Genomic DNA, 26,212 nt, shown 5'->3' on the forward strand with positions numbered 1-26,212 from the left:
AGGCCTCTCACCTGCAGGATTCTGGAGGATGTTTGGGATTGCCCTGGCCCTCAGGAGCCCCAGTGATGGCCCAGGACATCACTGTCCTGCGGTAAATGCGGAGCAGAAAGGAGCCCTTCCCTCAGGGATCTGCACAGGCAGAACAGGGGCTCTGGTGCCCGGCTCTGGGTCACTTCTGCTGCTCTGCAACTGCTCCGTGTGCACAGAGAGAGAACCGGGCACATCCTCATCCTTGCAGGGCTGATCAAACTGCTGTCACCTGCTGTCCACAGCCCCGATGTTCGGGGCAGGGCCGTGTTTGGGGAGCAGGACCATCCCACCTGGCCCAGACCGCTGCCAGGTCACCTCTGGGGCAAGGCAGAAGCCGTGGATGTGTTTGCTGGAGGAGCCTGTGCTGTGCGGGCAGGGCAGCGCTCCCAAATTCCCAAACCCTCTGGTCGTTGCACGCCTGACCCTGTTGCCCCCTGCATGTGGCACTGGAGGAGAGCACCAGCAGCGTGTTCCTTGCTGGTACCGGGGGTGATGGACAGCTGCAGACTGGAACACGGCCTTTCTGCTGCCTCTTAACGGCCCTTTCCTCTGCTGGGAGGTTTCCCCGCCCGAAGAGGATCTCCTTAAGCCTTGAATTTATTCTCATCGATACCTGCTGCCCTCTACGCACACCTATCGGCTCTGGCCCATCCCCTTGTCCCTGGAGCTGGGCGTGCTCCAGGGCTGGGAGCCTTTATTGCGCTGGAGGCTGCAAAAGCCGTGGGGCAGCTGCTCCCACCGCCCCAAATGCCCCGTGGGTGCTGAGGGCTGCCCCGCTCCCGCGCTGCCCCGCTCCCGGTCCCCCTCTCCCCCGCTCCCGCTCCCGTTCCCCCGTTCCCGCTCCCGTTCCCGTTTCCCCGCTCCCGTTCCCCCGTTCCCGCTCCCGTTCCCGTTTCCCCGCTCCCGTTCCTCCGTTCCCGCTCCCGTTCCCCCGCTGCCCCGCTCCCGTTCCCGTTTCCCCACTCCCGTTCCCGTTTCCCCGCTCCCGTTCCCCCGTTCCCGCTCCCGTTCCCCCGTTTCCCGTTTCCCCGCTCCCGTTCCCCCGTTTCCCCGCTCCCGTTCCCGTTTCCCCGCTCCCGTTCCTCCGTTCCCGCTCCCGTTCCCCCGTTCCCGCTCCCGTTCCCGTTTCCCCGCTCCCGTTCCCCCGTTTCCCGTTTCCCCGCTCCCGTTCCCCCGCTGCCCCGCTCCCGTTCCCGTTTCCCCGCTCCCGTTCCCCCGTTCCCGCTCCCGTTCCCGTTTCCCCGCTCCCGTTTCCCCGTTCCCGTTTCCCCGTTCCCGTTCCTCCGTTCCCGCTCCCCCGCTCCGCTGCCCGCGGCTGCAGTTCCGGCCGTGCCCGCCAGGTGCCGCTCTGACAAAAAGGTTGCGGCGGGCGCTGCCCGGGGGCTCGGGGCTCCCCCGCACCCCGGCCCGGCCCCGCACCCCGGCCCGGCTCCGCACCCCGGCCAGGCCCCGCACCCCTGCCCCGAGACCCTGGACCGCGACCCCGAGACCCCGCACCCCGGCCCCGAGCCCCCGCACCCCGGCCCCGAGCCCCCGGACCGCGACCCCGAGCCCCCGCACCCCTGCGCCCCACGCCCCGCGCCCCACGCCCCGCGCTCCCCGAGCCCTGCACCGCGCACCCCCCGCGCCCCGCAGTCCTGCGCTCCCACCCCCCGCACTCCCGCAACCCCTGCACCCCGCATTTCGCTCCGGGCTCCCCCCCGGCCGGGGCCGGGCCGCCCGCTGGCTCCGGGGGCCGTGGGAAGCACGGCCCGGCCGCATGGAGGGGCTGCGGGGCGCCGCGGTGAGGTGAATCATCCGCCGCACCGGGGAACGCGGAGCGATGGAGAGGCGGGCTGGGACACCCCTTCCCTGCCCCGGGAACTCGGCAGGGACGGACCTGGCCGCCCACCCCCCAGGACCGGCTGCGCCCCGCTTGGACCCCCCCGGGGTGGTTCGGGAGAGCGGGGGGTCCGTGCGGACGCAGCCGCTGCCCCGCGAGAGGGGGTCCAGCCCGGCTCCTCGGGGGGCTCTGGCCCGGCTCCTCGGGGGGACCCTGAGGGATCCTGTCGTCGTGTTTTTGTTTTCAGAAAAACATTATCAGTAGAACAATTCCCGCACCACACCCCTGTTATCATTTAGGTAACCTCCCTGTTTGAAATATTTTAAGTGGATAATAAAATAGTCACCATATCCGTGTAAATTCCCGCAACGAGGAGCCGGGATCCTCCTCCCGGCCGGGCCGGCCCCCCCGCCCCGCGGCAGGCCGGCGGCTCCGCGGAGAGCCCCGGCGGCCGCAGCCCCCGGGCCGCCCCCGCCGTGGGCTCGGACCACAGACACGGACGTGAGCCCACTGCCACGGGGCCGGCGGGACCGAGCCCTGCCCTGTCACTGGAAGGATCGGTCACAAAACCGGCGGGGAGGCCACAGCGGGCACACGGGGCTCCCTCTTGCCTCCCCCCGCACCTGCCGGTGCCGCCTCGCCCCCCGGTGCGGACGGGGCGGTGCTCCGGGGATGCTGCGGCCGCCCGGAGCTCACCTCGGCGCGGGGACCGGGCGGCTGCGGGACAGCCCGCGACACGCGAGAGGCCGACCGGGGGGAGGAGCGTCGGGACAAACGCATAAAACCGGCCCCAGGTGCTCGGCGGCCCCGGCGAGCGGGCGGCGAGCGCGGAGTCAAAGCTGCGGCCCCGCTGCCGGCGCGGAGCAGCGCGGGGTGCGGGCCGAGCCGAGCCGGGCGCGGCGGCTCCAATGCCGCCCGGCGGGCCGGGGCCAGCCCCGGGGGCGTCCCCCGGTGACACCCCCCGGAGCCCCCGCCGCGTTCCCCCGGGCCGTGCCCGCAGGAGGAGGATCGCGCTGAGCCTGCCTGCAGGCAGGTGATCCGTCTGCCGTTCCTGGTTCCCCTCCTGCCCACCTCCCCGCCTTGCTCCTTGCTTCCCCCCCCGCTGGACAACTCCCTCCTTTGGAGAGCACGCCCAAGTAGCTGAAAAAAGAGAGAAAGAGAGAAAGAAAAAAAGAGGGGGGGGGGGGTGTGAAGAAGAGTGAGAGACAATTCACACTGAAGGTGGGGGCGCGGCCGGCGCTCGCAGGACCCCTCAGCCCATCCAGCGCCCGCAGCCCCGCGCTGCCCGGACAGCGCCCGCGGCCGGAGCGGGGCCGGCAGCGCGGGCGGAGCGCAGCCCCGGCGGGGCCATGGTGAGAGGCGGCTGGGGCTCGGTGCGGAGCCGCGGGCGCTGCGGGGCGCGGCGGGGGCTGCCCCGCTCGGCCGGGCGGCCGTGACCGCGGCGGCGCCGCCAGGGACGGACCGGCCCCAGCCCCGAGCGCGCCGGGCATCGTTTCGCGTGTTGGTCTGAGCCACGGCAAGCAAGGAATATGAACAGGAAAACAAGGCGCTGGATCTTCCACATCTTCCTGAGCCTGGGGATTGTGTATATCAAGATCGGGTAAGTAACTTTTTTTCCCTTTCTTTTATAACAATCGCGCTCTCTCTCGCGCTCAGCCCAACCTGCCCAGACCTGTTACTATTTAACTCGGGAAGTCTCAAAAAAAAAAAAAAAGGGAAAAAAAAAAGAGAGAGAAAAAGAAGCGATGATGGTGGAGATCACGATTATTTCTCAAAAGACAGGTAAAGCTCCCGCACCTCGGAGCGACCCTCCAGCGGGGCGAGTTGGAGGCCCCGGCGATGTGCGGGGCTGCGAGGGGCTGGGCGGCGGTCCCGGCCGGGAAGGGACACCCGGGGGCATCCCCGGGCAGCCGGTCCTTCCCCAGCGCGGCCGGCGGGCCCGGGGCGGGGTGCCCCGGCTCTCTGCCGGGTACCTGCCCGCGCCTCCCGCGGGGACATCCCTCGGCGGCTGCCGCCCGGGGAGACAACGCGGCCCGCCCCGAGAGGGGCGCAGGGAGGGCGGCGGAGCTCCGGTCCCGCAGCATCCCCGGCCAGGTGCGCTGGGTGCGGGAGGAGGCGGCGCGGCCCCGGGGCAGGGAGCGTGGGTTGTCTCCCTTCCTTCCCTCCCTCTCTCCCTCTCTCCTCTAACTGTTCGACAAGTTTGGGAAAACCCTCCCAGCCCGCTGCCTGTGCGTGGCCCGGGCAGGCAACGCCGCCGCACGCGCTTTAATTCACGAAGGAGGAAGTTTGGTCCTGTTTTGGCAGGAGCCCACGCGCTGCTTATCTCTGCCTCGGCTTGGAGAGAGGGAGAGGGAGAGGGAAGCGACAGGGGGAAAGGCGGCTGTTTTCCGGGGGCACCTGCCAGCGCCGGGCCCCGCAGCACGGGAGGGCAGCGGGTGCCGCTCTGCCTCCCAGACGAGCCTCCCTCAGCCACCGCCGGTGTCTTGTCGTTGCAGGGGTTTCTCCTCTGTGGTGGCCCTGGGAGCCAGCATCATCTGTAACAAGATCCCGGGGCTCGCCCCCCGGCAGCGGGCGATCTGCCAGAGCAGGCCCGACGCGATCATTGTCATCGGGGAAGGGTCCCAGATGGGCATCAACGAGTGCCAGTTCCAGTTCCGCAACGGGCGCTGGAACTGCTCGGCCCTGGGCGAGAGGACGGTCTTCGGCAAGGAGCTCAAAGTGGGTACGTGGCTCCGGGCTCTGCTGCCCGGCTCCGCCCGCAGGGCACCCGCGGGGGCACACGGGGGTGGCACGGGCACGGCTGCCGGGCTGCGGAGGAGCAGCTCCCGGCTCGTTCCAGCCAGGGCAGGACGGTCGCTGTGAGTGTGCGCACCTGGACACTGCTGCTGTCACTGCCAACCTGCTCCCTCCTGGCAGGGCACCTGCCTGTGCTCCCTTCCATGTGTGTCAGCTCCACCGCAGTATTTCACTGCCCTGCTCTCAGAAATCCTCTCCAAAGCGCTTCCCGTTTGTGTGCACAGGACAGCAGCCTTATCCATGTACTCAGGGATGAAAAAAGGGGTTTGGCTCTTGTTGAAGGCAGCAGTCAGAGCCAGAACGCTGAGCAGAGCTGGAATTGCACTTGTGGGGTGCAGGCATCTCCACAGGGATACTGGCCTGATGTTTGTACCTGATGGGACTCAGGCACAGCAATTGGTCTCGCTGTGAGAGATTCCCACCACACAAAATTGTTCTCCTACAGCAGCTGTATCCAGTGCCCTCTCTGCCACGAGTGGGTGTGTTCTGCTGTGAGATGTCAGGGCATTTACAAATGCTGTTCCAATCAACTGACAGAAGATCCCACTGCCATTTTCCATGTTTTCACTCATTGCAGCATTAAGAATAGCAAATGTAAATACCTGAAGAAATGGGGCTGAAGTTAAAACTCTCATACTCCCAATTCTGCAATACGCAATAGTGAAGTTTACTCGCTGTTCTTTTGATTCCACAGCACTGAGAATGCAGAGACCAAGGAATGAGTTTTCCAAATACAGGCTGGTCTTTTTTAGAGCCACCATAGAAAGCTAATCACTCACAGCACCACATTCCAGAAGTGGAAGCTGGGATCTGTGATTTCCAGTCTCTTCCCCACGTAAAATGAAGTTGCAAAAAACCAGAAACCCCATCAAGCAATGCTTAGCATGGTAGAAAACAGGGATGTTTCTTGGGGACAGCAGGCAGCACAGAGAACAGGAGCTGGAAGAGCCCTGAGCAGCTGTGGGGGAACCCTGTGGACGGGCTGGCCCCAGGCACTGCTCAGTGCCATGGCAGGATATGGCCCCAGTACCTCATTCCTGGCATTCCCGTGAAAACGCGGAGGTGCAGCCTTGCCACTCCGCTCCAGAACTCCTGAGAACACTCAGCGTGTATTTTAGCCCATCAGTGCACACTGATACGTGTTTTCTAAAACTTAGATATTTAAGGAAAGAACAGAAGGAGAGCATGTCAACACCTTTGATAATCAGAGGGGTTCAAGTAAAGAAGGTAAAAAACCCCCTGCACAACACTGTGAGACATCTGAAAATGGAGCATTTATTCAGATTAGCTCATTGTTCCTGTTCCTTGGGCTGAGCTCTTCCTGTCAGCGATGCAAGCGCTTGCCACTTATGTCGGTGAAGAGTCCATTTGGATGGCTGACAGTTTTGGGCTCATTTAGTCTGAGAGTAACATTTCCTTAAACAGAAAATGTGAGAAGGATTTTTTTCTTCTCCCAGAAATTAGAAAATTGCGGAGTTGTTGTGGTCTGTTGCGTAAACATGCTCTCAGTTCCTTCCCTCCCTCCAAAAATTGAATTATTTAGCTAGAGGGTTATATTTAGGTCCTTTTAAAGAAAGTCGATATTAAAGGAAGTAGACTTTGATCTGTCTTTGAGGTGATAACTCTTAATATGTTCTATCTATCCATTACGAGGCTAAGATGGATAGGGCAAATTCTTCGTTGGTTTCAGGGCACAGTCAAGAGTTGAATGGCATCCAAATTACAAAACCCCATAAAACTCATTTAAAGAATAACAAAACCTTCAGATTTAAACAGGCTATATATGTAAATTTTAAAGTAAACTCTGATAAAAATCACAGAGGGTTGAAATCCAATGGTGAATTTTTCTTTTGCACAGACGTTCCTGCGGTCTCAGGGATAAAACTACTCAGGCTCTCAAACAGCACGAGATATTTTAATGTAACTGTTCCTGCTCAGGTGGTCTCCTTGTTCTTCTGCCTCTTCCCTATCAGCAGCTACAGAAATCCTGAATGTCTGATCCAGCTCATCTTTCTATGGCTATAAGGAAAAGACATCTCTTGCTCTTTCCCAAGGATCTCTGTGAGGGTGTGCTCCAGGTTACCATCCAGAGAAATAATATTTGCTTTGGTTAGAAAGGGTACAGCCTATGTGCCATAAAGCCATAAGTCAAATCTGGTGCCCACAAACGGGAGATCAGGCCTGAGGGCCTTACCCTAGGTAGGAAAGAGAGAGATGTGTGACATGAAGGACCATATGCCCCTATAGGAAGCGTTTCAAGGGACAGAGCGCCAGAACAATCCAGGTTACCATTAAGTGAAGGTAATGCACCTTTGTTGCTTTTTTAATTAGACTTTGACATGGTGGGTTACAAAATACTATTCCAGCAGCCCCAGTACTCCAGTCCCTTTCCTGGCATTTAACAACTGATTGCATCCTTCAGGTGATTGTATCCTGAAGTTATTACTGGGGAGTGAGAGGGCACCTTTGTCTTGCCACTTGCAATAAAGTCAGTGAGCCACACATGAGCTCATCCCTCTGTCTCCAGCGAGGCTTCGCTCTGCCTCTGGAGTGGCACCGATGGGCTGCTCTGTGATTAGGAGATGACTTCAGAGTGACAGTGATGTGGCTGTCCTGGCCAGTGATGTGGCTGTCCTGGCCACAGCCCTGCCGGGCATGTGCAGCCAGCAGAGGCTCACAGCAATCTGGGAGGATGTGCCTGAGTAACTCTGATGGAAATAGGGTTTGTGTGTGTCAGTCCATGCCGGTAAGTTCCCTTAGATACCAGAAATTCTTGTGATCTATTTCCCAACCCACAGCTCTGATGGCCAAATCTCTTCAAATCCAGTTTCTTGCCTTTTACCCTTGCTGGGTAATCTATTTTATGACTGTTATGCAAATACACTGTAATTATTTAAATTCTCTTGTTGCCGCTCAGGGTGATTCTCCTCCTGGCCCTGCTGTTGTGTAGCTGAGGGATCATGGCCCTCTCTTCCGTGTTTCTCTTTTCTTGTCTTTAAAATGGCAGCAGGGATATTAACCTTATTGAAACACTTGGAATCCTCTAGAAGGCAAGCATCAAACAGTATTTCCCTGTTGTAACCTGTAGCGTGTATTTTTTAGAATCCCCATATAATCCATCTTCAGTGAAGTGGTCGTTTACGTGTAGAGTTTATTTGCAGAGCTACAGTAAGCAACCGTTTCAATTCATCCTAGAGCATATTTGTGGTCACAGGCTTGAGTTTCCCACTGGTCACAGCGAACTGCAGCCAGTGCCCAGCACACACTTTCCATTTCCTGGGTCGTTTTACCTGGCTTGTCCTTCCAAAGAGAGATCCTCCCCTCCTGTCACCCTGTGGATGTCTCACCGTGCCAGCTGGTGACAGCAGTGCCGAGAGCACGAAGAGAAATCACAAAGTGCCATCGGATTGCTCCGGTCAGGGCAGGGAGCGGTGGAGGCGCAGTCCAGATCGACACAAGGATGTTTTTTCTAGACAATTCCACAGACACCTTATTAATAATGTAAAGTCGCAGAGAGAATTTTTAAAATAACCATGGAGATGATGCAACACTGCAATTATGGACACACTTAAAAACAAATATATTTGCTATGGTGGTCAGCAGTTCTGTTCCTGAGGACGGCCACAGTCAAAACCAAAGTTTTTAAAGCAGGATAGGCCAAAAGCCTCCTGCCTGTCTGTCTTCAGGTGAAATGTGGTTCAAGCCTAAGGATCTGAGCAGCCAGAGATGCCTTTGATAGAGTCTGAAAATCAGATTTGGGCTCTGCTGGATCGCAGGAAGAGCAGGAGCTGTGGCAAAGGCTTTTCATCAGGTGCCTCAGTGGCCCCTTGTGCAGGGTGCCGCCCTGAGCAGGTGGTCAGCAGTGACTGCTGTTATCTCAAAGGACTGTCCTGGGACGTGCCTACATTTCATGGGATCCAGAGGACAGCACCACATGGGCATCGTAGCGGAGAATAAAACCCCATCTCCTTTTGCCCCAAGTGAGCAGCACTGTCGCTGCTAAAGGAGACAGGGAAATGTTACAAACGCTTTGGCTGCACTCCTGCAGAGGGACACAGCAGAGTGGAGACTCTCCTTAGGACAGATCTGGGAGAAGAGAGGCACAGGAGCCCTGCAGAGGCTGCAAGGACCCTGCGTGGGGGAGGATGGAGGGAGTCCCGAGGTGTGAGTGGTGCTCTGCAAAGAACATTACAGCAAAACTGGTTTCAGCCTGGGCTTCATCCTGGCCTTACTAAAATGCAGCAATTCTTTGCTCTTTTCTACCCTGGAAAATGCTTCAGTATAATCACACTGGTACCTCCACCCACCTGACATTACTCTTGGGAATAAGGAAAGCTGAAATCAAAACAAGAATCCCCACGGACCAGCTGGTCCCAAAGCTGGTGAGCACAGCAGGCTGGCTCAGCACCTCTGTACACTGTGCCCGATGCCTTTGGCCCAGGGATCACCCCAGGTGTGCCCTGATGCACAATTAAACCAGGAGGGTCTGTTGGCTTTCCTTTCTTCACTGCACTATTGGCTCCACACTGGACTGAATTCTGCAGTGATTTCTTTTCCAGATATTAAAATCAACTTTTCTTCTATAGCTTCAAACAACGTAAGGGAAGAGGGACATTCCCACTCCTGCCTATTGAAACAAATGGCAAATGCCCTACAGGCCAAACCTTCACTAACTTCTTCAGTAGCTGTCAGGAATAGCTCTCCTGCTGGTATGGAAAAGAGAAGAAGATCTAGGAAAATTTCCTCTCTGGTGGGGTAGATTTAACAGAAAAATTAACAGGAAAGTTATGAGTAAATCTTCATATTGTCACTGTGTTATAAACAAACACTTTGGAAAACATCCCAGTTCAGGTGTGTTGAAGAACAGATTCAGTCTTCCATCATTTCAGGGAGCATTTTGATTTTAAACACTGCTGCAGTCTCTTGTGTCAGGTTTTAAAATCTGAGTGTTTGAATTCCAGAATAACACACCAAGTGAACAACCACTGGTGGAATCACAGACTCACAGAATCTCCTGAGCTGGAAGGGACCCTCTGGGATCATCCAGTCCAACCCCTGCCCTGCAGAGACACCCCAACAATCCCACCTTGTGCATCCCTGGGAGTGGTGTCCAAACACTCCTGGAGCTCTGGGCAGGAAAATCCTTGTTGTTTTTGTATTGCATGGAAGATTACCTGCACAGGTCTGTGGGAAGCTAGGTTCTGAGTGCTGCTGCACTATTTGCTTTGGTCAATATTTAGAGGAATGATTGATAAATACTCTGTTTTCTGAACCACTTCTGTTATGAATCCTCCAAGATGCACAGAAAAAAAATGTCATTGACAGGAGTCTGGCTATTTAGTCAAGTAACTTGGTCAGAGTCTGAATTTCTGTGCTAGGTTTCCAGCCCTTAGAGCCAGTTTTTGCTGTCAGTGTCTTGCAGGAGAACAGTTATTTGCAGGCAGAAGTGAGGCCAGGCTGAAATATGGCCTGATCATCCTGAACTGCTTTATGCCAAAAAGTCAATCTTTCTCAGCAGGGACTGTCACTGCAAGATAAAACATTGCCCCAAGGTCACTGCAGTTGGAATTCCCATCACAGGGTTTTCATACCTGCCTTCAGATGTGTCTTGTGAGTACTTGTTCCAGAGAAACAGAGAGATTGCATCTGGCTGGGAAGGTGGGAGATCTCCACGGCAGGGGCAGCGCAGGGCTGGGGCGTGGGGGGCTCAGAGCCCTCTGGAAAGGGGAGACTTATTTGAACTCCAAAATAAAGGCTCTGATTCTTGTAATGCACGTGCCTTGAGTAGTAACTTTATAAATGTAAAGAGGTTATTTTCAAAAATAATCACTTTAGCTGGAGTGTTTCCTCTGCAAGAGTTTCATGTGTTGATGAAAGGAACTTCAGCTCATGAAAGTGGGCAGGGACTAAACCCCCCAGAGTCTTGAATGCCTCTTAAAGCCAGTCTGTATTTTATTTATTGGTACTAACCTTTGTAAAGCCACACTGTTGATTTATAGGGAACCATCCTTTTAATTTCAACTGAATACAATGTTTTAAGGCACCAACCCCCCCAATTTTGAGCAGAAGGGGAAGAAAAAATTAGGACGAGGATAATTCAAAGATTTTTTTTTTTTTAAGCTACCATTCTTATTAATCACTCATGCTAGGTTAAAGAAAGATGAAAATAAAAAAACCTGCTGGACCATACATGGTCTACCAAAGGAGGAGGAGGCAAAGCCCAAAGCAGGCAGGGGATGGGTTCTGGTCTGCCTTTTTCCAGGCTGTGAGTTATGGCCTCTATAGAGAGATGAGGAGTAATGTTTGCTGTGGCACATAATTGGCAAGGTGCGCTGTGTTTTCCATCTTTATATTTTCCCAATCATATTTCAGCTCATGTCACTGCAGATAACTCCCTCTCTGACCCTTTGGCTTTAAATAGCAGAAAATACAACCCATGTTTTCCAGTGAGATAAACAAAGATTCGTCTTTTTTTTATTTCACAGCTTAGTCAATTTATGAGGGAGACTGATAGGGCGGGACAGGCTGTTTAGAAACACCCTTAGATCCCGAACTGCTGAGCACCTACTGACTTCCTGCAAGTAAATCCATGCTGTATTTTGCAGGCTTAGACTTTGTTTCCCGAGCAACATCAAGGTATTGCACTTCTTTTAAAATCTAAGTTCCCATTTCTAACCCGTGTGAATGAAGTTTTTACAAAGTTTTCAAATTTAAAGATTAAACTTAAAACCAAATGAAGTTGGCTAAATTAAGACCAGAATGCAGACCAGTCTGTGCAGCTGATAGGCTGATCAGCCCAAACCCAGTGAAGCAAACATTCATATCCAAAATCAGAGGCGTGCACGTGAGTGCTTGCAGATTTAAGGCTGCAAGGTGGGCATGGGTTGTGTATAACTGTGCTCAGTGTTAGGAGAGCAGCTGGCCTGGTCATGTCTGCATTTGCACCCACCTGTGATCCTCTCAGTGCTTCCCCTTGGGACATCTGGCACCCCGTGGTTGACTGTGCAAGGCTCAGAGACAAAGGGACAGACAGCCTGGGCAGATGTGCAGGGCCTGCAGACAAGACTCCAGAGCTTTGGAGGAGGATTTGCATCAGCAGATGGAGCTGAAGAAATTTTGCAAGCCATCAGTGCCAAGCTCTCTGCCATCAGAGCAAACGGAGCTGCAATGTGCTGCGTACCTCACTGAAGGCCAGAAAAACACGGGAAAAGCAGGCAGATATTTCTGTCCAGCGCTTGAAGAGAAGCCCCCATGGTCACACAGCACTGAGGCACTTGCTGGGGCTGGGGACAGCCCCGGGTGCGGGTGCGGGGCTGAGCCAGGCAGATGTCAGTGCCCACGCCCGGCTGGCAGACCCAGTGCTGGGGGCGGCACTGGCCAGGCTCAGGGGGTGCCTCCCCTGCCCTCCAGGCTCAGGGGGTGCCTCCCCTGCCCTCCAGGCTCAGGGGGTGCCTCCCCTGCCCTTCAGCCCCAGCACAGCTGCACTGACCCCCAACATCCCCCGTGGTGCTGCAGCGCTGCTCTGGAACCGCCGCCGTGGCTGGAACCCGGCCGGTCACCGGCCTTGTGAATGGCCACAGCAACCTCTGACCACTGCCAGATCCTTCTCTGGAGTTCCCAGTGCTTGGAGTTGAGCTCTGGAGTGTTTACCACAGTTTGTTTGAGATAAGGAGAAGAATGTGTGATCTGGGAGCTGAAAAGATGGCTTGCAATCCTTGTACATGTCCAGGGCAGGCTGCACGGGGCTTGGAGTGCCCTGGAGTGGTGGAAATGTCCCTGCCTGTGGCAGGGGTGGAGTGAGAGGAGCTTTAAGCTCCCTTCCAGCCCAAACCACTTGGGATGCCATGGTGCTATGGCAGGTGACTCTCCACCTTTGTCTAACTTCTGTAGGAGCAGCTGCCTGGCCATACCTTGGTAAAGCCGTGTTTCCCCCTGAGATCCTCCAGGAATTTCAAATCTCTGCTGAAATCCGAAGTAGAGGAGTGGAATTTCTACTGAAATTGGCAGGAACACCCCGTGCTCAGGTTATCCCGTTTGGTCACAAACCCCTGGGACCTCGAGCACTGTCACAGAAGAGACTCAGACTGGCCTGAGCTTCCCTCCCTTGCTGACATTTCTGTGAGCCACACCAGGGTAACGAGACCTAAAAAAGTGAATCATTTATGGCAAACAGGAACAGTTTGATGCAGACATGACAAACCCACATCACTTTATCACCACTGCACAAGGGCCAAGGCACTTCCTACCTGGGTCAATTCTTCCAGGCACTTGCTTTGTTTACCTTGTAATCTCCTAAATTTGAGTTTTTAAAAGCTGCTAAGGTTTTCCCCCGAATAAGACAAACTTATAAAACAATTTAGGTAATGTAATTTATGATCAAGCTTGACTCTGGCTTCTGACTCTGCTTGTACAAACTAATTTTATATTTTCTACATTGAGTTTTTCTCCCCTCTAAAAAGCAAAAGAGCTGCTCAGCCTTTACAATGCTGAGTGTGTCAGATCAAAGTGATCTCCCAGCGTTTTTTATTCTAGATCTTGAAAATGACTTGTGCTGGAACAAAAATAATCCAATCAAAATCGAAGGGAAACAAGAACCACACATAAATTCAACTCAAAAATATTTTTGTGACAATGTCCCATGTGCTGCTTCGTGGAACAGAAACCTGGTGTGATGCATTGGTCCCTTCTGAGAGATGAAGTGGGATTTCTAATTGTACACTGTTTATCAGTGCCTTTTTTGTAGCGTTGTGCTTAAAAGATTGAGGGTATTGATGGGTGTAAACTGGAGGAGGAGCTCAACTCCAAACACACCTGAAGCCTGGGATTTCTCCTCCACATTCGGATTTTCATAAAAAGCCAAGAGTTCTAGAAAGCTTCATCTGCAACTTCCACAGCCAAAAGGATTCAGCATTTTATGATTTTTCTTTTTTTTTTGAGTAAGGAGAAACAAGGAATCCTGTGAGGAAGTCTGATAATAGACTATAAGTTCCTTAATAAATGCAGCATGTAGCAGCATTGGGGAATATTGCCTGTGCTGATAGAGGGCACGAAGTTTACTATTAACAGATTGTGATAATGTCATCTTGTTTTCCATTTTACTTCCTCGACATAAGGAAGTGAACATTTATCATTGAAAGCGACAAGTAGAGAAATCCAGATCGTATTACACGAAAGGGATGTAGCCAAGGCTGAAGTGCTTGTAAGGTTTCTTTCCCAAGTGATTATTTTTTTGTGAAATGCAATAAACAGCAGAAATGGGCTTGTTTCATGGGTAACAAGCACTTGCCAGCAGCTGAGGTCTGCCAGGACTCCACTGGTGGGCAGTTGGAGAAGGGAAGCAGATCTTCCCATCTGCACTCCCCTGATTAAGAGCCTGATTCTGATCCTACTGATGCAAGGGTGCATTTGGTCATTGCAGAAATAACAGTAGGGGCAAGTTCTTGGTTTGGGAGATCCAAAAATTTTTAAAGGGCTGTTTGACATACACAGGCAACCTCTGCAAAGCTCCTCAGGCTGTGAAGGTCCCTCTCTCAGCTGAACTGGTTCCAAAAGTCTCACAGATCCTGTAGGGTCCACGTGTGGGAAATCCACGCACCAGAATGCAACAAAACTTCAAAAAGAGAAATTAAATCTTAGATTTACAGTGAGAAGCCCCTCCCTCCAGAGACAGAAGCCTGTCATTATGGCCTTATTGCACAAAGTATTATTGGCCTAACCTCTGTCTCACAGCCCTCTGGTGAGGCTGTTACTTCACCATGCTCTGGTCACGGTGCCTACAACAGGTCAGGATTTTTTCTTCATTTTATGAGAAATTTTGAAATTAAACCCAAGACTTATTTCATTGAGTCAGCATGGATGTCAGTGTTGAAAACTTTTTGACACCTACAGTGTGAAAGAAACATCCCAGTTCAGTTAAAATGTTTTCAGAACAAGAGTCCAATGGGAAGCGGTTGTCCTGTAAAAATACCTTTTAGTGTAGAATTAAATTTCTGAATAAAATCCTATTTCTGACCCGAATTTTAAAAAAGTTGAGTGTGTGGGCATTTTAACAAATTGACCCCCAAGCCCACCTATTTTGTTTTCCTTCCTTTATTTTTGAGCTCGAGCATTTGCCCCCCTTTTGCTACAAGAAGCTTAGTTTGCCTGCTTCTAACACCATCTAATAATACAGAGATGGAGCTGCCTGAACAACGCTCGATCTCCTCCTGCCTCGTGGAGAGCTCTTGCTTTAGAGACGAGCACCCACCACAATCAGTACTCAGAAGAGCAGGGACCTGCTTGTGCCTGCAGGTTTGCAGCACTCCTGAGAGCAGCCGGGGCTGTTTGCCCGCAGGAGCTGCCCGTCCCTGTGTCCTGTGCCCCGCTGGGCTCCTGCCCGCTGCTGGTGGCCCCGTCCCTGTGTCCTGTGCCCCGCTGGGCTCCTGCCCGCTGCTGGTGGCCCCGTCCCTGTGTCCTGTGCCCCGCTGGGCTCCTGCCCGCTGCTGATGGCCCCGTCCCTGTGTCCTGTGCCCCGCTGGGCTCCTGCCCGCTGCTGATGGCCCCTTTTGCCTTCCAGGGAGCCGCGAGGCCGCCTTCACCTACGCCATCATCGCGGCCGGCGTGGCTCATGCCATCACGGCCGCCTGCACGCAGGGCAACCTGAGCGACTGCGGCTGCGACAAGGAGAAGCAGGGCCAGTACCACAAGGAGGAGGGCTGGAAATGGGGCGGCTGCTCCGCCGACATCCGCTACGGCATCGGCTTCGCCAAGGTCTTCGTGGACGCCCGGGAGATCAAGCAGAACGCCAGGACGCTCATGAACCTGCACAACAACGAGGCCGGGCGGAAGGTGAGTGTCCCGTGTCCCGAGTCCCGTGTCCCGTGTCCCGTGTCCCGTGTCCCGTGTCCCGTGTCCCGTGTCCCGTGTCCCGTGTCCCGTGTCCCGTGTCCCCGTGCCCATCCCGGGGCTGGGGTGGGGTTTGGTGCCCCGCAGTGCGGGAGAACCGTGGGGCTTCCGTGCTGGCATCATTCGCAGCACACAAGTAGGCACCTCTGCAGGTTGTTGGACCATCTGCTCGTCAAACGTTTGTCTAAATGTTACTCTTTGCAGCTATAAAAAAGAAAAAAAAAAAAAAAACCAACAACAACAAAAACCCCCCAACCATTTTATCTGGGAAGTCAAACGGTACTTCTGGTAAAAAGCTGCCTGCTACTGTGTGGGTGAGCGGGAGTCTCGTCAGGTTCAGACATGAACGTCTCACTCAGCTGAAAAGGGATCATTTTCAACCCCACTGTTCAAACCTCAGCCTTTGTGTGAGCGCTACCGCTGCTAGGAGGAAAAGCCTTCAGCAAAGACCCCGGGCTGAGTCCCTGTCGCACCGTGGTTACACTGTGGCACGGATTTGGGGTTAGCACAGCAGGATTCCCACCCCATCCCATCCTTTGGGACTGAAAGCAGCAGCTCTGGGGAAGGCAGGAATCCAGCAGCTCGCACACACAGGTTTCCTGGGATCCTGGGCACTGAACGCCCCGGGTTTGCTGCCTTGGCCGTGTTTCTGATCGCCAGTGGAGCTGGTGCGGGCACAAGACCCAGCCTGGTGTGACCTGCGCTCCTCAGATCCCTGTGGGGCAGGCATTCCCAGGCGTTCCCAGGGCAGTCCATCAGTGCTGTGGCTCCGATTCCAGCAGCTGGAATAGCCAGGGGGTGTCGGTGTGCTCCCCACAGAGCCGGGCACAGCCCAGCAGAGCTCTCCCTGCGCGAGTTTGGCTGATCCCATCTCCCAGGGATGTGAATCCTCTGCTTCCCCAGCTCTCCTTTTACCTGCTGTGCAATGGTCCTGATGGCAGCGTTATGTGAGTGTGACTTAGAGCCAGATGGGAGAAGGAAGTTGGGAGCAGCAGTTAATTTGTGGATGCTACTTTCGTTGTGGTAATTACCTGTAGGCTCTGAGACATCTCCAGTTATGCTGGAGCCAGGCAGATTGTATTGAAGAAAAGCCATTTCCACCCCAAACAAAAGCCTAACCCTTCTTTAATTGAATGCTACTGTAGAGGTTTTATAGGTGAGATTATGGGTTTTACTCTGTGTAGTATCCCAAATGCCTGTGTCTGGCTCTCTGGTGCAAAAACTTGTACTTCAACACTGGCAAAATTAACCCCAAATTCTGAGAATAACTCAAGGATTGAGCATTAATATTTGCTACGCAAATGATCTGAGATCTTTATTACTTAGCTTCTGGTAGCATGAAGGCACATCCTGAAAAGCTTGGTGAAACACCAACGCCCACTGCCTGCTCTGCTGTACAAGCACAGATCTAGCGAAACAAAAAGTAGCAGAGGAGTTTCACCTCTGTGGGAAAGCTACTTCCTTGAGAGGTCTGCTTGTATTTGATGGGTGCTGGCAGTAAAAGATTCCCAGGAAATGACACACCAGCCTACACCAGACTGCAAACATAGCTGGAACTGCCTACTGGCTGGAAATTTTTCCCCAATGCAAAGCTCAAAAATACAGCCAAGTAGAAAAGTTGCGGTTTTTGCCTCAGTTATCCCCCGGGTGTGGACCTTGGGCAGAGGAGGCCAGTGGTTCTGGAGCAGACTGTGGGAAGGCCAGCTCCAGGAGCCTCCCCAGCCTCCCCGTGAGGCTCCTTGTGTTTCTCACCTTTCTGTGCACAATTTGCTGTCCTGAAAGCTCGTGCCTGGAAGGTTCAGCTCTCCACATTGTTATCTGGGAGAGCAGCGGTTTGTGCTATCTCTGGCCATCTGCCATTTCTCCAGCAGGCTCAGGAACTGTTCTGATCTAGAGATATTTCTGCGCTTCTTCCTGCATCCCTCACAGAGCAAAATTACCGATCTTTGTTCGAACAAATCTCTGAAATCTTCAGGGGAGAGAAGGAGTAACAGGACTGAGGAGAGGCTTGTTACTCCACTGCCCTGTAGAGAATGAATAAATGATGGTTTTGCTAGACAGATTTCTTTCAGGCTTTGCTCCTGTGTGAAAGATCACAGTATTTAAAGACAATTGGCAGGGGAGGCCATTACAGGTATTTGGCACGCCAGGACTCTCACAACCTGACTCTTCCACAACAAAGACAGCCTTGTTGTGAGGTGGAACTCTCCATTTTGGAGCAGTATGGATCTTATCAGCCTCCACACAATCTATTCATGGTGGCTTTCCTCTGGGCTACAAATTCTTGTCTTGTTTTACTTGCCCATGGCTAGGTTTTGATGATATTTATGCACTTAGGAGACAGACTGGCACCTACCAGGCTTCCAAAAATAAATCAATTCTTATTGATTTCTTACCATCACCTGTAGGCACTGCTGTGCTGTTCAGAAGTGAGTTGCCTCTACTTCTTTTGTCTTGCAATGTGAAACTGTGCTGTGCCCACTCACCTGGTGCTCACCTCTGGAAAGGTCCCTCCTCAGGGTGACACCTGCTGCAGCTGGTTCAGGATGCACTCTAGGAAAGCACAGATCCATCAACATTGGGTTGTCTTCTTGAGAACCACTACTAGAATCATCCATTCCGTCTTGGTGATTGAGAATGGTCTGCTGGGTTTACTGGGAAGACTGGGAGTAGAGGGGACTGTGCAGTATGACCCAACAGAGAACCTGCAGGAAAAGCCTAATCCAGGATTTATGAAGACCTCAGTTCAAGACTTTCCACCCTCTCACAGTCCTGTTTTACCCAGGCAATGTCCATCTGCTCCCTGTGGTGCCAGCAGCAGCCTCGGAACATCCTGAACACACAGCAGGGGTACAGTTATCCAGGGAATGGGCACAGTTACCCAGGGAATGGGTACAGTTATCCAGGGAATGGGCACAGCCCCAGGGCTGCCAGAGCTCCAGGAGCCTTTGGACAATGCTCTCAGGGATGCACAGGGTGGGATTGTCGGGGTGTCTGTTCAGGGTCAGGAGCTGGACTGGATGATCCCTGAGGGTCCCTTCCAGCTCAGGATATTCTGATTCTATAATCTGTCAGCTGTTTCTGGAAATGAGACAACTGAGGGTGTCAAATGTGGAGGATTTCAAAGGTCACAGGTGGAGAACATCCATGTTCCTTCCCTTACCAGCCTGGGTAGTGCAGTGCTTGGCCAACCCCCCGTGCACACCCAGGACGCCGCGAGGAGCAGCCCCTGGGAGCAGCGCGGGGGACACGACCCATCCCAGCTGCTCCCACAGCCCAGATACAGCCGGGGTGCCTGTGGGCAGCTTCCCTCCCTGCTGAAGGACGGGGCTCTGCCTCTGTTCCTGTCTCTGTCTGGGTGACAAACCAGCAGCGCTCAGTTCTGTAGCACAGCTCGCCAGTCCTCGGGCTGCGTGGAAGGGCCGGGGCAGAGTTCTGAGCAGGGGTCACACACACCCCACGAAACTGGCCCCGAGCAGCCCGAGAGCCTCACCTCATTTGTCAAACCTACTGGAGAGCAGCGATTTCTGACCTCCAGAAGCAGAGTTTAGGGTGTCTTTCCTCTTTGAATTAGTGTTTCCTGAAGTGCTGATTCACTGCAGGAAGGAGCAAGCAGTACAGTGAGAACAGGAGGAGAATTCATAACAGCTGGGTCAGAAAAGGGAGATAAAGCTTCAATTAATTTAAAGGCATAATGCTTATTTGCCCTGCAAACTTCCATGTGAGGGGGTATAATTGCAAGACTGAATTGTCTGTTAGCAAATTTGTCTTCTCAAATATAAAGTTGATTAAATTACTGCCAGTAACACAATAATGTATGTCCGAGAGATATTTATGCTCCAGGAAATAAAAAATGTTATTTTCCAGGTTATCCTGCTAAAAAATAGCAAAGTAGATACTTAAAGGCTCTACACATTTTGGCTGTAAACATTTCATTCTGACAGCATGGCAAGGTACATGACCAGACTGCTCTCTCCTCTCTTTTTCTCTGTGACATTGAAATTCCACGAATGGCATCTTGCATCAGCGTTACATCATATTAAGTATAATGCAATATTATGAGTCATTGTTATAAATCATGGGCACAGGCTGCATTAGAAGGCTTTTGCAATTCAAGAGCACATCAAGGTGGATTTTTATTCAGCATTTCTCTCCGGAGGAACATGTAGGGGCACTAACTTTGCAATGTCTCCCCATCCTCTGAATCAGGAGCATTTCAGATTTCCCCTTCAGCTCTGAGGCTCTCAGGGGATGTGCAGGACGTGCCTGACAGAGCTGCTGCAAACAGCAAGCAAAGCTGTGAGCACCCAGGAGGCGCTTCTGAAATGGATCATGCAGGGATCATAATAGACTGAGGTGTTTAATGCTTCACCCTGTAAAAAAACTGCAGCAATGCTGAAGAGACACACAAAGCACAGAGCTCAGGGGCTCTCCCAAGCTGTCCTGGAAAGCCCTCACTTGTGTCACTCTTTACTTGCTGCTTCTCTGACCTCGGGGGGACATTGCTGCCATGAGACTTTCCTGAACGTTCTCCTCTTCTTGCGTAGTGGGCAATCACCACTGCAGATCCAGTTACCTTTATCCAAGGCAAGCCCAGTGCTGAGCCCCTGCCTTCTCTCCAGGCACTCCAGCCCCAAGGCCTGGCACCCCAGCTGTACTTCAGTGCCATTAGAAAAGGAGCCTTAAATGCCACAAAGTCTTTCCTGGCAACTTCATCACCACGCGCTGGCTGGGGGCAGCAGGATTCCCAGAAAGGCCAAGCACTGAGTTTGGAGTAAATCCAGTTCACTGAATGGGAAAGCTCCCACTGAGGCTGGTGGGACCACAGGGCACGGCTGAGTGCTTCCAAAAATCCCATCCAACTCCATCCCAAGGCTCTGCTGGGCAGTTTCCGAGGTGTGAAAAGAAATACACATCCCTTGCACCCTTACAGCATTTTGTTTGTGTTTGAAAGGATCAAAGCACTATTTATGGCCTTCCTACTTTTTTAGATAATAGTCTTAAAGCAAGTCCAAGCTTGACAGACAAGTTCTGCATCTTCTCAACAGCCCAGGGTAAAGATAAAGGGAGCATTAATGTTGGTCTAAATTATGAGAGGGAATTGGACTCCACAAGAACTGTAATCCACAAGAATGAATTTTCATTCCACTTGTCCTCCACTTTCAGCTAATCAGAAATGGTGATACATGGTCCTACTTGTATTTTGGCTTTCAACTCCCTCCTATATCTCATGTGGTTGAAAACTGAATTCCTGATTTACGCTGGAGATTAGGGGATGATAAATGCTATCACTTACCTGCAGTTGCAGTTTTAGAGGATTCTGGCATTCTGAGCAAAACATGCATTTCATGTATGTGATTACTGGAGCTGACAGTCTGTCATGCTGCTGACAGGGAGAGCAGGGACTGAGGGCCAGGCTCTCTTCATAAATAACAAAGATCTCAAATTCCAAATTTAATATCGTGCACCTCTTACAACTGCAGTAATCAGATGCTTGCTCTGATGATTAATTTGCTCAGCAAAGCCCCTGGCTGGGTCACAGGTTTCCGGACAATTCCTGATTTAATTTGGCCTTTCTCTCGGACAGTTAGCAGCGCTTCCCATGGGTACACACTTGTCATTCAGTGCTCAGAGGGGAGCATCAGCGAGACAAAAATCAGAGCTGTGCAGATTGTTCAGTTCTCCCAGGGTTTTCAGCACCTTTGGAGCCTTGGTAGAGCTTTGGTGTCTCTCCTGTTAGAGAACAAAATAAACCTTACTGATTTGAAGCAAATGCAGCTTTCATGGAGCACAATCACCCCCCAGCAGATTCCTGCTGTGTTTGGGTGTTGGAAAACTTATCCCAGTCATGGAACAAAAAACCTGAGGGATTGGAACAAGATGAGCTTTAAGGTCCCTTCCAACCATTCTGTGACTTTATGAAAAGTTGCAAGAAAGAAAGCAGCACCTGTTAACCTTTACTGTGACCTATGAGCTTGGCTGTCTCGCTTTGTATTGTTTTTATTAACCTGTGCTCTTTGATGTTTTGTTGAGAAATTTAATAAGAATCCAAGATTTTTGGGCTTCATACCTAAATTTTGGCCTAAGTTGTTGAAAAATTTTCAGAAACAGCTGTTGAGCACTGTTCTGCTTCTTCCAGATGACATTTGTCACACTACAAATTTAGGTTTCCAAACCCAAGACTGATTTCCTTGCCTATCATTGGGATCTTCCATACCCACACTTCAGCAAAACTCAAAGAAGACTGGTATTGGGCAAGTCAGCAGGAAACTAATGGCTAGGCCAGTTCACTGAGAGCACTTTTAATGCAGAAAGAGGCCGTGTTGATGCATGAAGTGTGCACCAAATTCTGGTGGAGATCTCACACCGTGCAGCCTCATTCATTACACCTCTGGCAAATTAAACCCAAGTCTCGGATGTGGGGCTGGGTCTGTGTTCCATGCTGTGTCAGCAGGGGCAGAAACTGGAATCCTCTGCAGTTACAGCCCAGACCTCTCGAGCCTGAGCTGAAAGTATCTCCAGGAACGTTTCCAAGAGCCTTGCAATGATGAGTCAGGAACATGAACTCAGTTACCTGAGCTCAGCCTGTAACTCAGCACAGGTTTTGGTAAAACTGAAAGGTAAACCAAGGCTTGGTTCAAACCTCGTCATTAACACATGGTGGCAGAGAACTCTGAAATCATGAAGCCCTGAATGCTCACCAAGAGCAATAATTGCTGGCACATGCTGTACAAATGGAACAGACTTTTGCTTTAATGGAAAGAGTTTCCAGGTATTTTGAAGTAAACAATTAAAAAATCAATGAACGAAGAACAACCTTTTAGTCCAAGGATGCAGACAAAGTCTGTTGGTACTGCAGGATGCAGAACTGAGCTATGAAAGGATAGAAAGGTTTCAGGGAACTGCGGGGAGGATGCTTGGCTCTCATGCCCAGTTAGTGCCAGAAAACGCTGGGATTAACTTGAATTAGTACTGGTTATTGAAATCAGCCTGAGCCTTCTGGTACTGACAGTGAGCTGCACCTAAAGGGTGTCCCTGGGCCAAGCAGCAGGAAGGTCATGGCGTGGATTCTAACCCAGCTCTGAGCCAGCATCCACCCTGGTGCTCCATCCAGGTTCCTGTGAGAGTGCACTGGGGGAATGAGCCTTGCCCAAAGCATTCCAGACCTTGTGCCAAATACGGGGCCACCCACAACTGGGGGGGAACCACGCACCCTCTGACAGAGCTGCTCCCACAGGAGATGTTAACTGAGCCACAGCACATGCTGCTATCTCTGGGGGTATAAATCCTGCAGCTGTTGAACAAGTAACTATTGAGAGGGCACAATAGCCTGTCAATAAAGAAGTTCAATAAGCAGTCAAGAGAATGTGTCCACAAAAACTTGGATTAAGTCTTCACAGAAGTTTCTTCAAAATGTCTACACTTTGTCATATTTAGCTGAAGTTACTTTGAAATTTCCGGTGGGAAATGAGAAGGCAGAAGGGAGCCAGACACCAAGTGAGTGCTTAGGCTTTGCTTTCCCAGGGAATCAGCCTGAGGTGTCTGCCTTGTCATACTTAGAGCAAATTTAGACTGAAAGGTGTAGTCAAAGTCTAAAATATTTTCTAGAAAATTGTAGATTTAAACAGCTATGCTAAGGAATACCTTAGCATTAAGACATATGTTTAATTTGATCCAACGGACTTTTGCTTTATATTAAGGTACCCCTTAATGATAGATTTATAAAATTGATATCAGATTAATACACTAAAGGTGCACCACAGACGTGTAGTTTCTTTCGCTGATGGGTTCATGTACTGGTGGAACTGGTGTTTAGCTCTGTTACTGGCATCCTATGCCCTTCTGAACTGAAGACCTGGAGCAATTGTTTAACCCTTTGTTACAAACACCCATCTCAAAATGAAGACTCACTTGTGCATGGCTTATAAAGAGGAACTGTCAACGGCATTGCTGGCTGCTGCTGCTGAGCTCGTGTACAAGTGGTGAGCAGGGAGATCTGCTCAGGAAAAGCAACAGCCCTGTGTGGTGAGAGGGTGAGCTGACCCAGGGGAACCACATCCATCCACACAGTAAACGCCAAGAGCGAACTCTGTGAGCACATGATTGCTTTGTAAGACAAAAACTATTCAACTACTGCTTAAAATGACAGAATCACAGAATCACAGGATGGTTGGGGTTGGAAAGGACCTTAAAGCCCACCCAGTCCCACCCTGCCAGGGGCAGGGACACCTTCCACTATCCCAGGTTGCTCCAAGCCCCGTTCAGCCTGGTCTTGGACACTTCCAGGGATGGGGCAGCCACAGCTGCTCTGGGCACCCTGTGCTTAGACTGCACTGGGCATTACACATAAATTTAGGAAATTCCACATTCTTCTGCATAGAAGCAAATTTTCATTGAGAACAGGCCAGAAGATCCTTGTTAAAATTCTTGGCCTAGGTCTGGGTGTGCTGCTCTTGGCAGCTGTGGGGCTGCAGAGAGAGGCTCTGCTGGTAGGATCTTATCTCTGATAAGTGGGAGCTATTTGAAAACATGGAAGCGTGGATCTATTGTCCCACTGCAACTGGAGGGGGAAAACACTTTTGTATTAAACTTAATTGGAAAGTCATCTTCGTGGAATAACTATTCTCACAAGAATATTGCAATTAACACCAAAATCATGTTACTTTATGATAACGTGAATATTTTGAATTGTAAACACAAAATGTGTGGAAGTCTGTTCACAATACACACTCTGTCATCGTGATCCAGCTTCTGCCTTACAAAACTGACATAGTGGCACAGTGATTAACTGGAGAGCAATGAGAAATTTCTCTTAAACTGGTAAGAATGGCTCTCACTTCCCTGAGCAGCTGTTGCTTGATGTGCCAGCCTGGTGAGATCCCACCCAGGGTACAACCACCCTTGGCAATGGGCTTGGAGCCTCTGCCACAGCCCAGGTCATGTTTTCCCTGGGAAACAGAGGGGCTGGGAGTGGGAAGGGAATGGGAGTGGGTGTGAGGTAGCTCAGGTGCTCTTCCCAGCTCAGTAAATGGCAGGTGGGCAAAGCAGGCCGTGGGTGCATCCCCAGTGTCATTTACTGAGTGGGGACCAGTGTCAGGACTGAAGTTTAAGTGTCTCTCTGTACCAAAAATGAGCATACCTCCTGCTTCTTTCTAGACCAAAGGAGTCAATCAAGAAGCTGAGCTAAGAGACATTGTGTTTTTATAAAGGCAGTACTGGAAAATTGATGTAGAATTACTTTGACATTACCTAAAAAGGTCGATAGAATTGAAAAACATCCCTTTTCAACTAAAACTACTGTCTTGGAGAACTAAAATCTATAGATATTTTTCAGCATGATGAATAATGTCCTGTGCAGTATTATCTGCTGGGTACCTAAGGGTTAACTCTCACAGTTTGGTATGCAACTAATGAACTATAATTAACTGTGTGTGGCTATTGGTTGGAAATGTTTGGAAGCAATATGAAGTGATAATATTCTGCAGCTCATGCTCCTGCCAGTACCTGGCTTTATTAGTTTAGCACGAGAGGTGTTTCCTGATTGGTTGTCTGGAACCAGCGAGGCTGCTCTCTTGGTTTCCATCACTCTTTGGAAACTTTTCTCTCGACAGCTGAAGCATTTGTCAAAATGCTCTACCTGGTGGCTCCCAGCTCTTTATACACAGTTCCTCACTGCCAGCACCACCTCACAGGAGAGCTTCCCCTCCAGTGGGGAGAGTGCCACGGAAGGTGAAGCTCAGTGGGAATGAGTCAGGCCTGGGTCATTCCTCTCCGTGTGCATCTGCTGTGACGAGGACAAATTCCAGTTGCGTCATTTCTTGTTTTCCCTGCATCTTTTTTGTGTGAAGAATGACTCAGGCTCCATGACAAATTCCAAAGTGAGGGGCAGCAGTGACGTCCTTGTCTGAATAACCCCAAGATTTAACTCATTGTGTTCCCAAACTGAGGAGCATAATCAAATCAAGTTCCTCTTATTGGGAGTGTTTCCTGTTTCTTCAGAAACATCACGCTAAAATGCAAACTGTTAGCACCATTACCTTCCTAGTGACATCTTCATTCAGATGCCCAGAGAATGGATGAAGATCACTCTCCCAAGATCAGAACTTAAACCAGACACTCTGGACAGAGGATGCTGGAAGGATTGTGTTGACTTTGAAGACGTCAAGGTCAGCAGACATTGTTCAGTTTGGATTTCATTGACTTCACTGTTCTGATCCATGCACTGACTGCAGGGATGAGCTTGTAGGGTGAAGCAGGGATTAAGGAAAAGGATGTTTTTAACAATGGACAATCATGACATTTTTAATATGTAGCAAAATGCCACACAGATCACTATGTTAGAGAGTCCTGATTGGAAGTATCAGTACCTTGGAGTGATTTTTAATTGGTGACCAGAATGTAAGGAAGGTAGCTATGGCCTAAGAAGAAATGTTACGTGGGTAGCGTGTCAAAAGGCAGAAAAATTGCTGTCTCATTTTCTTTCTGAACTGTCTTAGTGTCAGTGAACACCAGGCTGTTTCTTCATTTCCAAAACTCCTCAATCATCATCTTTTATTCACTTCTGGCATGAACATTCTATCCAGTATCTTTTTGGAAAGGAAGAAATGTACTGTGGAAAACTTATGCAGTGATAGGGAGGTAAGCTAGATAATATAACCAACAACTCTATCTGTAATTCTG

General features: G+C 51.4%; 2 protein-coding genes across 2 annotated transcripts in view; one reads left to right on the forward strand and one right to left on the reverse strand.

Moving 5' to 3' along the window:
• Nucleotides 1–663: 663 nt before the first annotated feature.
• Nucleotides 664–3,342, reverse strand: LOC120410669 (collagen alpha-1(III) chain-like). Its single transcript, XM_039559145.1, has 3 exons — nt 3,067–3,342; nt 2,476–2,992; nt 664–1,487 (listed from the first exon to the last, which is right to left on the reverse strand). The coding sequence occupies exons 1-3, from the start codon at nt 3,340–3,342 to the stop codon at nt 664–666; spliced, it is 1,617 nt and encodes a 538-aa protein (XP_039415079.1).
• The window catches only part of WNT7A (Wnt family member 7A), a 35,597-nt gene continuing 12,571 nt past the window's right edge, over nt 3,187–26,212 (forward strand). Inside the window, exons 1-3 of the mRNA XM_039559171.1 lie at nt 3,187–3,452; nt 4,348–4,574; nt 15,204–15,475. Of these exons, the coding sequence (XP_039415105.1) occupies nt 3,382–3,452; nt 4,348–4,574; nt 15,204–15,475 (570 nt within the window). The 5' untranslated portion in view covers nt 3,187–3,381. The remainder of the gene's footprint in view (nt 3,453–4,347; nt 4,575–15,203; nt 15,476–26,212) is intronic.

This window comes from Corvus cornix, chromosome 12 (assembly GCF_000738735.6).
Source record: "Corvus cornix cornix isolate S_Up_H32 chromosome 12, ASM73873v5, whole genome shotgun sequence".
NCBI classification, from domain to species: domain Eukaryota; kingdom Metazoa; phylum Chordata; class Aves; order Passeriformes; family Corvidae; genus Corvus; species Corvus cornix.